General features: G+C 48.5%; 1 protein-coding gene and 1 long non-coding RNA gene across 2 annotated transcripts in view; both read left to right on the plus strand.

Moving 5' to 3' along the window:
- Positions 1-16113, plus strand: part of LOC121107128 — an 82627-nt gene that overhangs the window by 11589 nt on the left and 54925 nt on the right. The gene's annotated exons all lie outside the window — the stretch shown is intronic.
- On the plus strand, positions 3175-4889 carry NOG (noggin). The gene has a single exon (NM_204123.2). It carries the CDS (start codon positions 3634-3636, stop codon positions 4303-4305), a length of 672 nt encoding a protein of 223 aa, NP_989454.2. The 5' UTR covers positions 3175-3633; the 3' UTR covers positions 4306-4889.

A 16113-nucleotide genomic window follows, 5' to 3' on the forward strand; every position in this document is an offset into this window, starting at 1 on the left:
CTCCTCTGCTAAGGAAGACACAGCTTTTCTGAGCACACCTGGCATGGTTTCTCCTCTACCAGCTTTGGGTGGTTTATTCCTTTCTGTGAGATTCACTCTGCTGTAGAGGTGCAGACTCACTTCGAGCCCACAGTGGCTCAGCGCCTGCACTGCGTTCAGCACGAAGCCCCTGAGCCCTGGGGCTCAGCAAACACGGTCAGTTTCTCTGGGCAGATTTAACGGGAAGCAAATCGCTCTGGAATTCTTTCTGTGAATCCTTGTGGGCTGCGATCAGATCCTTGACATAATGTGTTTTCAGAGCTGTGCCTCCAGAGCCCCAGCAGGGCAGCTGCATGCCTCTTCTCTCCTCATCAGTGCTGTGACCCTGCAGGAGTAGCATCTCCAGCAAGCCCACATTGGCTTCCTGTGTGCCTTGAAAGTTGTATTTGCTTTGTCTACTGAAAAAACACATTTTTACTACTGTCAGCACTCCAGAACCAATAAAGCTGAGGCAAAGGGAGTTGTTTCCTCCTCTGCTCCATGCACCATTGCCAGTAGAGTGACCAGCTCGGGCCTGCCTGAGCTGCTGGCCTCTGTCCCTATCCCAGGCAGGGCTGGCATCATGCACCGACTCTGGATCAGGCCCTTTACCTCTGGGTTTCATTTATTGCTGTTTTCAGCAAACCCCAAACTAAACCAATTTGATGGGGATCCAAATCTCTTTTCCCTCTGACCCAGAGGCTTCTGGCAGAGCTGTTACTGGCAGCTCTCCCCATCCTGCTATCAGCCATTCCACTGAGAAATTCTTGGGCCGTGAGTGACTTCTGTCACTTCTGCTTTCCTCGAGCTCGTACGGCCTCGCCAGCAGCGCAGTGCTCCATGCAGACACCTGGCCTTGTGCAGGCACAGCCCAGAGCAATCCGCGCAATCCGCCCGCTCTTCCTGCAGCCCCACCACTGCAGTGCAGCACGGGAGGGTCAGGGCTCCGTGGTTTTGATTGTAGAACCTGAAGCACACAGCTGCCATGAGCAGGCAGGACATGGGCTTCGTAGGCTTTATTTTTAGACTCTGAGACTGATAGTTAAAAAAATTGTTTTCAAGTCCCAACTGCGTAAAACTGAATTTGTTATGAAAGCAGAAATACAGGACGCCAGGAAGTAACTTCAGAATTTTTTCTTTCTCTTCAAAGCAGTTCTTTTAACCTGTTGTTGTTTTTGTGTCTTTGTGTTTAAACAAGGTGGCTTGAAAGCAAATTCAGAAATATTTGCAGTGACTTACAGGTTACTTTCCCTGTCTGCTCCTTGGCAGCGCTGCTGTACACAATGAGGAGGAACTGGCCCACACCAGTGGCCACTTTCCCAGTAATTTCATTGGGGAAAAATCTGATCTAACCTAATATTTGACTGCTTTCATAAAACTCCTTTACGAAGAAGTATGGCAACAAAGACTCCCTGAAAAGAAGGAGAAGGGAGGATGGGATCCAAGGAGGAGCGGTTTCTCTCTTCCTCATCCACTTAACACCGTGCATTTCCAACTTGTAGAACTCACAGCCTGAATGAAATCCCTCCCAAAAGAGCTCCATGGCGAGACGAGGCCGACTGCAGGTGGGAAAGCAGTGAGGACGGAGGCGGGCAGACCCCTCAGCGGCACCAGCAGCCACCTGCACCCCTCTGCTCCCTGGAACCGTCCCAGGGTCCTCCCCAACACTGCTCCACCAATACTGCAACGCGGGATGACACTGCAGCAGTACAGCTGAGAAACGTCTGCAGTTTCCCATCTTCATTCCTCGGCAAAATGTGCTGGTGCTGCTGCGGAGAGGTGGCTCAGCTGCAGAGCTCTGAGTGTGGGTTTTAGGCTCCCGTGTGTCGGGGAACTCGTGGTTCCGTGTTGCCCTGGAGGATGGCCAAAAAGAAGGAGTGAAGGCTTTGCAGGTTCTACGTGAGGGCGGAGACCACAGCACCAAGTGTCACTGTCAGGCTCCTTTTCTGGGGCATGGCTTGGGTCAGTTTTCCACCTTTTTCATATCATTGTGTCGAGTTTAGCCTAGAGTGAAAGTAGATAATAAAATACAGTTAATTTTTAGAAAAGCAGCTCAATGTGGGTAATACAGTCAACATATAGCATTAATTAAGATCCTAAATTTGAAGAGCAGCATTTAAACAAATACATAAATAATTTATTAGTGGCTGAGCGTCAGTCCCATTAAACTCAGGTTCCTAAGTGCCTACAGAGCCTGCGGGATTCCTGCACTGTAGGACATCTTACTCACGTCCTCACAGAGCGCTCGCCGACCCTGCCTGCACGCTGACCGTGCCTTGCGATGCTTTTTGTGACACAGCACTTCTGCAGTAGAAGCGGCGTTTGGTATCAGTCTGTAAAACTGCTCCACGTGCGTAACGTCGAGGCAGCGTTTCTGTCCTCGCTGTACGGATTTGGCGTGGCACCGCGGCGGTGTTTCCGACACAGCAGCCCCAGAGCGCGGCCGCGGGGCCGCGGGGTGCGCTCCGGGCAGCGCTGCAGGAGCGCCGCTGCCGCCGCGCTCCGCCGGGATGTCCGCGGGGCGGCCCCGGCTCAGCTCGGCCCGGCCCGGCCCGGCGCCGCCAGCAGAGGGCCCGCTCTGCCCGGCCGGGCGCCGGGGCCGGGGCGTCTGCTCTGCCGCGTCCCCGCGGGCGGGCGGGCGGCCAGCCGGGCGCGTAGTGGGAATTACATCACGGGCCCATGTGCGGAGCCGGGCAAACCTTCCGCCCGCGGCCAGGTAGTGCCGCGCGGCGCCGGGGAGCGCGGGGAGCGGCGCGGATAGCGCGGGGCGGCCCGGAGTCGCGCTCCGCTCCCGGGTCGCTCTCCGCCGCTCCGCCGCCCCTCCGCCTCGCCCATGGGGTGAGCGCCGTGCCGCCGGCCCCGAGCCGCCGCTGCCGGCAGGAGGAGCGGAGCGGAACGCTGCCCCGCGCCGAGCATCTCCCGGGGAGCGGCGGGAGGCGGGGGGAGGCGGCGGGCTGCAGCCTTCCCCAGCAGAGGGTGTGTGCGGGGTGGCAAGGGGGGAAGCCGCGCTCTCCCGGACTTTTGTGGGAGTGGGGGTTGCGTTGTGCGTGTGGTTTTTTTTAAGGGGGGTGGGGTGGGTTAGAAGAGAGTCTGTGGTTTCCATGGAGATGAAGCTGAAAGTGCAGGAAATTTAAAGGCTTTGGGTCCTCGCGAAGCAGACAAACTGGTGCCAACGTGCGCGGCTGCCGTTGCTGCTGAGGAGGCGGCTTTGCAAAACGGCGGAGAGGAGCGGGGAGGAAGAGCCGGCGGCGACTTCTCGCACACGCACGGGCGGACGGCGAGGAGCGGCAGCGGCGAGCGCGACTCGCAACAAAAAGAGGCGTCTGTCTCCTCGTCGCGGGGAGCGCGAAAAGAAGCGGCGGCTGCGGCAGAATTTTGGAGCGGCTCCACCGGGAGAGCTTTTCTCGAGCGCCTCGCGAGGAGCGCGTCTGCAGGGCCGGCTCTGCCCGCGGCCGGGGGCTGCGTGCGGCGGTGCGGGAGCGGAGCGGAGCCTCGCACGGACAGGCGGTCCGGGATATCCGCGTCCGAGTTTTCTGATGCATTTGCTCGCACCTTCTTCCCCCGCTGCTTGGTGAACCCAGCCCCCCTCCCCCCCCCCCCGGCGGTCTCCCAAGGATGGATCATTCCCAGTGCCTTGTGACTATATACGCCGCGGCGGTGCTGCTGGGGCTCCGGCTGCAGCAGGGCTCCTGCCAGCACTACCTGCACATCCGCCCGGCTCCCAGCGACAACCTGCCCCTGGTGGATCTAATCGAGCACCCGGACCCTATCTTTGACCCCAAGGAGAAGGATCTTAACGAGACCTTGCTAAGGAGCCTCATGGGAGGACACTTCGACCCTAACTTTATGGCTATTTCCCTGCCCGAGGACCGGCTCGGGGTAGACGATCTGGCCGAGCTGGACTTGCTGCTGCGGCAGAGACCCTCGGGAGCGATGCCCGGCGAAATCAAGGGGCTGGAGTTCTACGACGGGCTGCAGCCGGGCAAGAAGCACAGGCTGAGCAAGAAGCTGCGCAGGAAGCTGCAGATGTGGCTCTGGTCCCAGACCTTCTGCCCGGTCCTATACACGTGGAACGATCTCGGCAGCCGCTTTTGGCCCCGGTACGTCAAAGTGGGCAGCTGCTACAGTAAAAGGTCTTGCTCTGTCCCAGAAGGCATGGTCTGCAAACCTGCCAAGTCCGTGCATTTAACGATCCTGAGGTGGCGGTGCCAGCGGCGGGGCGGGCAGCGGTGCACGTGGATCCCCATCCAGTACCCCATCATCGCGGAGTGCAAGTGCTCCTGCTAGGGCTGCGTGCCCGCCGGGCTGCCGTGGACCTTTGCTGCAGCACAAATAAGAGACACTGCTTTCTGGTTAACGTTGTAATGCACTGTAACGTGTAGGAGAATGTATATTGTGTGTATATATGGCACCGTTTTAATATACTATTAAAAGGTCAGTATTATACGTGAAATAATCAGCGTCTACTGTATTTTTAAGACTATTACCCTGATCGTTGCTAATGTATCTTTTTTTTTTTTTTTTTTTTGGTATTTATATTCCAGAGAGGAGTTCTTCGCTTTGGCGAAGTCGGTTTGTTGTTGTTGTTGTTGTTTTTTAATAAAAGGATTAAAAAATACAAACCAAACTTTTTGATAAGAAAACGTTTTAAAGCTATTTTCCATTATTCGGAAAGCGTGCTGGTGTGTTTGTTTGTTCGTTTCTTCTTACGGACTTTAGGTTAAAAAGAAAACGCCTAGAGCACAATGTTATTGTAAATAGAACGGTCTGAATGACTTAATTCTATGTAAATGAAGAGTATCTGCTATTTATTCTTTATATCCCTGTAGTAAAAGCGCAGAGCAGAATTAAAGTCAACCACTAAAACACGAGCGCCGTGCGGCTGCTGTTTGCTGTTCGGTGCGGCCGCCCCGCGCTGCGCTGCTCCGCTCCGCTCTGCGGGCTCCGCTCCGGGGCTGCGGCCGCGCAGCTCCAGCGGCGCACGCGGGGCGAACTGCGGGGCTTCGGAGCCGCTGCTCCGGGCTTTTGTAGCCGCTTGACATTTCATTTACAACGGGACACGTGTCTTTCACACCTACCATTGTGGTGGGACGCTGCTGAAACTTGACCCTTGGGCTTTGGGGGTTTTCAGCGCAGACGCGTTATTAGCCCGATCCTGTGACAGCCTCGCACGCCCTCCCCGACCGGCGACAATCGCCCTCACAGCCCATTAACTCCGGGCACTCGCCGGTCCCCAGGTGATCCGCCGCCGGCAGCGCCAGGGCTGGGCACGGACCCGTTCGTTTCGGCGGGCCCCGCGGTGCGGTGCGGTGCGGTGCGGGTGTAGCACGGCACGGCACGGCGCTGCTCAGCTCCCGGAACGCCGCTGCCCGGCGGTGCCCGCGTCCCGCCGCCCCCCCCCGCCCGCCTCCGGCCGCCCCCTCGCCGCTCTCCGGGCTCCGCGGACGCGGAAGTGCCCCGCGGCTCCGCTAGGACCCGCCGCCGGCAGCGGAGCGCTGGGCCGCGCCGTGCTGGGACGGCCGGCGGTTGTATCTCATAGATACCGACTGCAAAAACAAACGCTCCACGTGTTCCTCAGAGGCGCCCTGACAGTGCAGAAAGCCTTTTCCTTATTTATCTTGGAAGCAAAACACTTTTTTTTTTAACTCTCAGGGAATCCATGCTAATCATTCTGCAGCCTCGCGTCTCTCGCTGGCAGAGCCCAGCCCTGCTTTCCCCGGCGCTGAGCTCTCCTATCTCCCACTGCATATTCATTCCCCCTCTCGCTCTCTCCGTGAGTTTCACCGTCCGTCTCTCTGCTTTTAATTTCAATACTTTAGGGGGAAAAAAAAATCAGATCTTGGGACATTTAGGGTATTCATTAACCTAGTGAAGAGGAACAGAGGCATTATTACTCACATAGAAGGCACCCTGCCCCCATGTCTATCTAAGGGTTCATTGTAAAAGGATTAAAAGTTAAAGACCTTCATCTTATGATTCTTTCATTTAATCTTCGTGGCGCCTGAAAGACATGCTGGATGGATGATCACATTTAAAATATTCCTAATGTCGGCTACCTTAGGACTCCAGGCAGGGCAAACAAACGTAATTTATTTCTAGAAGAAAGGAGATATTGAGATGTTTAAGTTTATGAACCACCATTACCATGTATATTTGTTAGGTTCTGACAAATACCCAAATAACATTAAAATCAGCCATTCATCACATATGAATTTATGCAAAACCTTCTATGCCTGGGGCCAATTTTTTTTTAGACAGAGTTTCACTTGCAAAAAAAAAAAAAAAAGTTTATTTAAAAAAAAAAAAAAAAGCCAAAAGCAAGAGTTTCATGGCTGGTAAACACGAGAATTATGTGAACAGAAACTATTCCATGCTGGGATGGCAGCCAGCGACTCGGGAATGTCAACAAAAGTTCTCCGAAGGTTGAAAATGTCACTGCATTACAATACAAGGTCCTTTGCCCCATTAGCAAACGTCACTAAGGTAATATCCCCAGTAGTAGTGGGGGACTCGCCCCGATTCATCCCTCGGTGATCCCGCAGTGGGGCAGACAGAGATGTGGTCTGCAAACCGGCTCTGATTGTCTGCCTGCAGGTGCTGCTGCGTGCGGGGCTGTGCGTGTGTCTGCGGGAGGCGAGCGCCGTGCGTTCGCACCACAGCTGGCGCCTGCCTCCATCTGATAGGCACTGCAGTCAGTACAGCACACGGCCGTGCATACCTCCTCAGCCAGCATGCCCCAGTGCTGAGAAATACGGTCATATTTTGGGTTAAAAAAATCAACTTTCACCCTCCACGAGGCACGTGGCTTTTATTATTTTTTTTAACGAACTAACTAAATTTTGTCAGCTGGTGGAGCAAAAATAAACTAGTCGTTTCCACTGTTGTTTCTGGTCAGGTTCACTTTCTGGTCCTCCTGCCCCAGTGTTGAAGTGTTTGGCTTGTAGTGGAAGTGTTTCAAGCCAAACAAATAAAAGAGCTTTCTGGTGAATGTTTCTATGCAAATCTTTTTAATATTAGATTTTGTAATATGTTTTTAGAACAAAATTGAATTATGGCTCTTTCAAATTGAAATCAATTCCTAACACGGCCAATTTTTGTTTGCTCATCTTTGTAGTGGCACCATAAGACCTCACAGAGACCACTGTGGGGAAGAAATAAGAAGGGAAAGGTTGGAGTTGAGCTTGTAGTTACTCTTCAGTTTCTTCTTTTGCAATTTTGGTGAAATTTAAGTTCATATCCACCTCTGGCACAGAATGCGTAACCTCAGGTGAGTCCTTTCACCTATGCACACAGCCCTGTGTGAGGAGTGCAGCTCTTTGCCTTCCCTCCTGGCACTGTTAGCTTCCACCCAGCGCCATCTGCCTTCACTCACCACGTGTCTATTCAGAACACGGCGCAGTAGGGCCCAGCATTCAAGGTGATCCCTCGGTGGCCTTGGATGGAGCATCCAGGGCGTTATCTCTTTGCCAGTGCAGAACAGTATCTTATGCAGTGTTCTCCAACACTTTATACATCCGTTTATCAGAAGTATGTGATGAAGAAGTACGATTATCAGAAGTATGTGAAGAAGAGTGCATTGTTGTACGCTAATTCAGAAGTGCCAAGAGTAACACTGTTGATGAAAGGAAGAAAATAGAGACCAGAATTAAGTTGCCCAAGAGTCTGTACTAAGCCCGTTCAAATTAGTCCAGAAAGTGTGAAGAAAAAGAACCAATGAGGAAAATGTATTCCGTGTACCACCAAAGTATGGGGTCCTCACACTTCCACTTATGTGAAAAAATGCATTTGAGTTCTTTTATCCTTTTCAAAATACCACCACAAAGATACATTCTTGAGATTGTATGAGTGCATGGTGCATCGCAAAAATAACTGCAGCTAGAAATTGGAGCAGTGCTGTTTGTATAAATACTGGACAAGTTTTTCCTCTTCCATAGTTTTAACAGAGAAATAATCTTAATTTAGTAATGTCAACAGCTGTTAAAAAATTCTTAGCAGTTCACCTTACTTGTTATATAAATGTAATCTGCACTGTGTTGGTTGGATCTTGGATCCATTAAAAAGAAGATATTCCAGGTCAGAGATTTGCCAGGAGTCTTCATTGGAAGTTGAAATAAATATAATGACGTCATCACATAATACAACATCATTGCTTTCAAGGTAAGCCAAACCAGAGGTATGTTGGCAGGGGAGCGCTGCCACCTGGTAGAGCCACGCTAGGAATAGATACGATACTCTCATCGCGTGGGGAGGAGAATAGCCACACTCTTCCTGGAGTGCCCACAAGGATCCTGCAGTCTTTCTGTGCGTGTAACTCCTCTGGGAGTCCTGCTGCACACGAGAGCTGCAGAATCTGTGTCAATGCTTTCTTTTGAGGGAGCAGCTACAGCGAGTTTGAAGAGACCCTTTCATTCCCTCTTCCATGCTCCCAGACCAAGCAAGAAACTCCAATGGTTAAAAGGAAAGGGATGAATACGTTCACTTGAAGCAACTGTTGGAATGGTTCAGAAAGGAACAGAAATATTCAGCAATCAATATTAAAGAATCTAAATCCATAGACGTGTTCTTGGAAGGTCAGTTGCTTACAGCCATCTTTCAGGAAGGCTGAGTACCAGTGTGTTACTGTTAAGTCTCTGCATGGAAGAGCTGCTGTGTATGTGATGTGCTTTCTGAAGGGTGGGAGAGCAAAGACACTGGAAGAGAAATCTGCATGGGCGCCATTTTGCAGCAAGTCGCGGTGCTGAGCAGCAGGATGGGAGCCACAGAGGTGGCACCGTTAGCCTGCAGCTCTCAGTGGTTACTTCAGATGGAAAGCAGACACGAGCAATCTGGGGGCTCACTGGCTGTGCCTTCTGCCTTGTTGGGATGTATTTATGCTGCCATTAGGCATGGGTCAGGACCAGACCGACCTGTGTGTGTACTTCAGCCCCGCCAGGCTGCAGCTATCCAGGAAAGCCTGTTAGTTGTCCCTATAGGGGAACCCAGCAGCATGCGGATGCACTGATGCAAGAGCTATCACTGAGCTAAAGTCAGCAGCACCCACCGAGTGCACACAGGTCTCAGCTCTGCACTGAGACAGACATTCCCCAGGACTCACATCTCTCCCTTAGAGAACCCAGGAGCAGGAGCTGCATCAGATAATCAAAACAGAGTTTGAAAATAGGTTTCACACTCCCTCCTTGGTTTTTTTTTTTCCCCCTCCTGAGAGGGGGAGTGGCAAGACTCCCATCACAAAGAACGTTACTCAGAACCAGAACAGATCTTAAGGCACAACACTAAAAACCTGTATGCAATGCAGAAGGACTGGGTGGCTCGAGGGATTGGTAATGGTATAAAGAGCTTTTCACCACTAGGCTTCTGGCTTCAGTCCAGAGGTAGTAACTGAAAGCCACAGTCATCTGATGCCTGCATCGTGGGCTGTGCAAAATGAGTTGTTGGTCTCTGCGTAGATCCTACCAAGCGGGATCCAGATCACAAAGCCACCACCAGAACTGACATTCTTGCTTGGTTTCTCAATCAATAGAGCAAAATGAAACAGAAATGGGGACATTTGATCTGTGTTCATGATTCAGTAGTAATAAGGGTGTATTATTTGGGGGGTTTTGTTTGTTTGCTTGGGCAGTGTGTTTAACATGGGAGAATGTAAGCAGTAGAGCCCCTTGTATGGATACAACGCTAATAGTATGTAGCATTTTCCCTCTGGCACAGTAGTATCTTTATGCTTGACCTACACCTGGCATCCTTTTACCTGGCTTGGATGCAAAACTCAGCTCCAGAGGAAGATGCAGCAAATGCAAGGGCCTACTCTGATGTTACATTGATCAGGAGCACCCGCTGCATAGTGTGGTGCAAATTATTTTCCAGTAAGTTAATTACTCCTAATAGTATGGATGCACTCTGCTCACTGGGCTGGGCTGCTTTAGTCAAGGCGGTGCAGTGTCCCAGGGCTGAGCGTAGAGGTTCCCCTTTCATGGTACCCCAGTCATGCAGCTCTTTGAATGCTCCTTTCACCAAACAAAGGATGGAGCAGGCTGTGATTCAGGATGTGCTTGCCATGCTGCTGTGTAGTACCTGTTCTGTGCAATAAAAGAATCCAGCACCTTTTCTCAGCAGTATATAAACTGATGTTAGTTTCAAGTATTAGGAAAATGTACATAAAACCAACACATATTTACACAAAGGCCATTGTAAACATCACTCCTCTGTTTCAAAATGAACTTTCTGGTATTCCAAGCACTTCATAATATTGTCTGTGAGTGAAAAATGCCCTGAAAATAATTTTCCTTCACTCCCACTCCTATTTTGTTTGGACCTTTAGAGATACCACATATCTAGTCAGTTTTAGTTTGCCCTTTGCATGGATTTGTTCCTCCCAGGGTGCTGATTTCTTTCATACAGCAACAGAATACTGGAAAATATTCCTTAAATTGGATTTCAAACATGCATAAATTGGCTGAGGGACTTCACAGAGCAGTGAGGACGACTGAAATCGTATATTTCAAAACAGAGTGGATTTCTGAGTTCATCACGTCCTTTTGGAATAAGTGGCTAAGGTTTTGGAGGTAGCACTTGCACAATAAGTGAGGTCACTGACTTGAACATTGAAGCTCTTGTAAAGAAACGTTACTATGTTAGCTATAATCAAGCCCTAAATTAAGTGCTTCGTTGCAAATCTTTGTTGTGGCCTTAGGAACTGGAAGGTACCTGCCCTCTGACTATCTGCTCTCAGGCTGTTGGCTTCGGAAGGAGAGATGTTTCCCTTTCACTGCATAGCTTACTGGGCCCAGATCTTACTTTGTATGTGGACACGGTGGAGCATTCCCCGTTAGCTGAATAGTCATCTAGGTTCACCAGGAGCTGTGCAAGGAAGGCAGTGCCGTGAGACCACCAGGCCAGGGGCAGTTACACTGTGCTTAAACCATCTGCAGAAGTGCAGGGCATGTTGGTCTGAGCCAACAAAACACTACATGTGCACTCAGGCCGGGCCTCAGCAGTCCTTCCAGTGACTGATTTCCTCCTGGCTGAGCAAACCCTGTTCGTGTGCTCCCTGCACTGCTGGCCAATGCTGAGCACCCACACTGGAGCGTCCCGGGGGAGCCGAGAGCAGCCTGGGTGTTCAGGGGAGGACTGTTCTACCTAACCAGGAACAGCTGAGTGTTGTGGTTTGTATAAACTGTTTGCCATGTATGTGTGGCATGTGGCAGTAAATGAAACACTTACTTTAAAACTTATTGAAGTTCTTTCAGCAAAAAAATTAATGTGGGGTCGGCTTTTATGCTTTGTTTCAAATGAAGCAGAGATTTATACACCTTATTATCCTAATTTTTTTCCAGACACTGCTCTGAATATCTTTCATATCTTATGGGAAATTAAATATCAGAGTTTTTAGAGAGATCATTTTTAATTTCCCATCTATGGTACAAACAAAAAAAAAAAGGGTAAGTCTAATGAAGTGGCATGTAGTCAAATGTTCAGACTGTAATCATCCACAAAATATTTAAAGCAATCTGAATGAAACTTTTCAGGCTGCCAGACTGGGTTCCTCCAACTTTGCAGCTTCTGAGAGATGCCAACAGACTTTAAGGCTGACATTCTCAGGTCCGGGCGCCTAAGATGAGGCATCGTATTCACAAACAGACACCTACAGCTTTGGTTTGAGTTTTGATGCTGAAACTCACACATCCCAGTAGGAGACAATGATTATATTCCACGCAGTGAGGAAGAGCAGACGTAGCCTTACTGCTACAGCTTGTGCTGGATACTGTGAATGTTACAGTTGGGTAATCATATTTTTTTCCCAGCAAGAGCTAACACAGATAGATGCACACTGAAAAGGTGGGATTTAGGTATATAGCTTTCCTAGGAGCTGCAGGAAATCCCATTTTCATATCTGCTCACTCTGAAGTTATGAGAAGAAGGACTTAGATCTTCTCACAGGCAAGAGGAATCCTAAGGCAAAGTAATTAGATTCTAAGTCACATCTTCTGGAAGGGTGGATTTATAGGCGAGAAGGGAGGGCAGGGGAAACAGAGTGAAGGCAGCATTCCCCTCTCTTCACTTTTTTCCCTCCTGCTGCCTCCCACTGAGGGGGATGCTGTCACATGCTGGGTCCCCTCAGCTGCTGCAGAGACAGTGGATAAATGTACTGACTTCAATACCGCTATTTTATGCCAATCAAAGATCTCAGTCTGCTTATAAAGCAAATGAAGTATTTTCAGAAGTCTTATTTTCTATTTGTTGTTGCCAAAAATCCTTCTGCCTTTAGCACAGTAAGCAGCTGTCACTGAAGCTTCTCTTCGTCTGTTAGTGCTTCTTTCCTAGAGGTGGTCATAATATTGTGATGAAAGTATTTTTTGACCAAATAGCAGAGATGTTACAAAATTGCAGGCTTTCTTTGGTGAGTTTAGAAGTAAAAGCAAAGTGTGGCTATTTTTGTCACCCACTTTTAATGCTGTAGATAAATTCTAAAGCTATACTGTCCATTCTTGAGGAGCTCAGGAGAAACTTCCAGTATAGCCTTTGCAGTTTTGCTGGAGTTAACATGGAAGTCTGCGATTAAAAACTCTCCTTTGGTCACCTCACAGTTTAAAACAGTGGCGTTGAGGAGCAGAACATAAAAGTAATTTCACTGCTAATTGCAATCTCCAGACTAATAATCCGAGTCAGTATTTTGCAGCAGGACATTTGGTGTGTGTGCAGAAGTTGCTTCCACTTGATCTGAAGGAAGCTCTTAGCTGGCAGCAGCAGGAGACTCCCGCTTTCTTCCCGCTTCACACTGGAGCAGAGTACAAGATATGTATTTTACAAGTCTGCTAGATATCTTCTGCATTCAAGTTTGGGACAGCTATTGCTGTAACCTCTAACGACCTGCTGTGCTGCTCATTGGAAACAATAATTTGAACACTGAGGGGAAATTGCAATATTTATAATATATTAAGCCATGGAACATGTGAAACCTGGTTTCCTGTGGATTTATGTCTTGAAAGTGAATTTCTGGAGCTCATTTGCCAAATCTATCTGGAGCCAAACCTGGACAGCACTACCCTGACCCTCCCATTTCTGGGGAGCGTTGTCTGGCCTGGGCACTGCAAGCCAGGTGACATCAACTTTGAACAAGCCGAGCTCTGAGAGACATGTCCTGAATCCCGGACTGTCCGTCTGTCCCGCGGGGCGAGGCCCTGTCTTTGTGTCCTCATGTGTAAGAACAGCTGAGCTCACCTTAGTGACTGGAGCTACCAGATCTCTCTTCCCAATATAACTAATCTTTTTTTTATTAGTCAGAAATTTAATATTCATAGCTGAGAGAGAATACCGACACATAGGCAGCACAGTCCCATCAACCTCATTTCCTTCCAAAACAAACAAACAAACAAATTGCCATAGCACTGAGTAAGAGATGTGAACCCGTTGAACAGCCCTACTGCTAGCATTGAAGAGACCTATTGCAAATATCCCCAAACTTCCTCCTGCCTCAGGCACTCTTGAGCATCATTCTTGCTATACTACTTGCAATTTGCAAATCCAGTATTTATGTCAAATGAATATGCTGCCTTCCAGCCTCTGCTGAGCACTTCTGTAGTCGATTCTGTAACCCTTGTCCCTCTTCTTAGTATTTTGACTTCTCTGCATTGTACTGCAAGTGAAATTAGATTGAAGGTCGCTTTGAGAAAATGTCCCTGTTTCTGTATCTGCTGTAAATTCTTGGAATGCTTCAGGTTCTGTTAAAACAGTAAACACTTCTGGTCCTCTCTGTGCAAATTGTCTTCCTGAGCTCCATGCATTCATCTCCTCGTGCAGCTGAGAACAATAATTTAGCAGCTTTATTTTGGGCAAAAATGGTGACTCAGTGGCAACGTAACATCTTACAGATTCACATCAGCTGAAAAATGTGACTGCTTTTCAGCGAGGAAGATACTAAACAATATAAAAAATCCAAATATTTCGGTTTTATGTTTTCAGAATAAGGTTGGTTGTGTTGGGATTTTTTTATAATTTTAAATGGTTTTCCATTTTGAAAGTCAGTTTTCAGTTCTATGACCAAAAAAATCCATTCCTTTTTAATGTGCTTAAGTCAAAAATCCCATCTCAATCAAAATTAAACTCTGTAAGACTGAGCAGAGCATTTTGTCTAGTTCTAAGCCAGCAATTCTTACTTACAGTTCACCAGAAATTTTGAAAATATATTATTTTTGGTGATCTCCAAGCATTTATTTAAATTATTCACCAGAGCTGTGAGGAATGGAAAAACTAGATTGTCTTAACAGCTCAAATCAGGTGGCAGATCCATGGCTGCTGTAAATCAGCACAGCTTTGCTGGTGCCAGACAAACTGCTCGGCTTTATGCATGCAGCGAGCCCAGCCCCATGGAAGTGTTTGGCCCAGTGGGACTGTGCAGAGGAGCCCTTCAGGTGGACATGGCTTGTAGCTGAGATCCTGGAGAGGAGAAGCTTGTAAGACAGAAATATTATCTGATTCATCTGTGGCATTAACATTTGATGCCTGTGTTTTCAGTACTAAGGATTAGTATAAATCCTGTGTGCATAGCCATGCGTTACATGAATTTACTTTTATACTCCTTCACTAGGCATATTAAAAGTTGCATGACTTCCAAATCTTTCTATGTGCCGTTGATTAGCATTCCACCAGGATCACTAACCTATTAGAGTGCCTGTCACTATTGGTGGAAAAGAGTCTTTTATTTCCTTCTCAAATGATTTTGCTTTTCTTCAATGGTGTCCATAGCAACACATACTGGTAGTGATGAGTCCCTGATTCTGTTGCAGGCTTTCCACAGCAGTGTCTTGCCAGTAACAACAGTTGACCCGACATTGTGAGGCTGCTCAGAGGCACGTAGCCACGCTGGTTCTCCTGATGACTGGGAGGTATCTTTCCCTCCGTGGCAGGTCAGTTCTGGTACGTGGCATGGCTGGTTTGTGATCAGACTGGCCTCTTCCATAATTCTGAACACAGTTATGGGGATCTGACTTCAGAAGACCTTTTGTCTGAAAGTCATTTTCTAAGTGTCTGTGTGCATACTAGCTTTCCTGTGAGTGTGTGCAACTATTTCTAGGGGTACAAGCTGCTACTCAAGGCTGAAAATGAGCCTCAAAAGCAAGCAGTCTGCAGAATGGCCCTCCCAGAATGTAGCTATGGGACAAGGAAAGTCATTTGTCCTTAATCTTCAGTCCTCTCAGTCTTCTCTCGCTGTTCTTAACCTTTTTGTATGGGTAAAATACATTTCAAGGAAATGAGTAATCTGCAGTACAGAGTATCTGTGCTGGAGACTTTAAATTAGAACCAACAATCTAACCTGGAGCTCAAATAAAAATGACTTCATTACCTAGACTGAGGCTGGCAAGGAAGACAAAATGCTCTGCTGTGTGGTCTCCTGCGCCTTAACCTAATATTCAGAACTAATAGGAATGGATCTTGGACTTAGTAAGAGTTGGCTTTTTATCGCAGGGACCAGATCCAGTAACCTTGCTCCATGCAAGTAATTCTTACTCACATCTGTAATCAATGGGACAATTTACTTAGGTAGAGATCCTCAGCATGTGTAAAAGTGGAAAGGACCTGGACAAAACCCTGCATTTTTTTTTTCTCTGACTCATACTTGTCTCTGGATTTGCTTTGTGTATGTATTGGCACTGCGGTTGCCTTCAGGCCCCAAGTACATATCTGCAGTTCTTTATGTTGTGTTTTGAATGCCAGATAGACATCCTGAGTTTTCCTGCACCCATTGAAGAATCTGCATTTTCAAACAAGAAGTCTTAAATAAATGCCCATGGAATCATAAACGGGATGATTCTTGCTGACTGCAGCTGCCTGACATCTTCACTTGTGCACATCCTGTGCCAGTTCTGCCGTTCAGTGCCATTTCTTCCAGGGACACCTTCCCCCTGCGCTCTTTGTTTCAGGGTCCCATCTGACCCAGAGCCAGACATGATGGTGTTATGTTAACAGATGGACGTGGCTGCAGCCAGTCAAGAGACCATGCTTAAGTGTGAGTGTTGAGGGCAGAACTCACAGGTGGGAATGGCCAAATGTCTGTCTGTGCTGTGGTCAGGGGGACATACCATTGCTAATTCTGCTGCGGGC

Source organism: Gallus gallus, chromosome 18, assembly GCF_016699485.2.
Source record: "Gallus gallus isolate bGalGal1 chromosome 18, bGalGal1.mat.broiler.GRCg7b, whole genome shotgun sequence".
NCBI classification, from domain to species: Eukaryota; Metazoa; Chordata; class Aves; order Galliformes; family Phasianidae; genus Gallus; species Gallus gallus.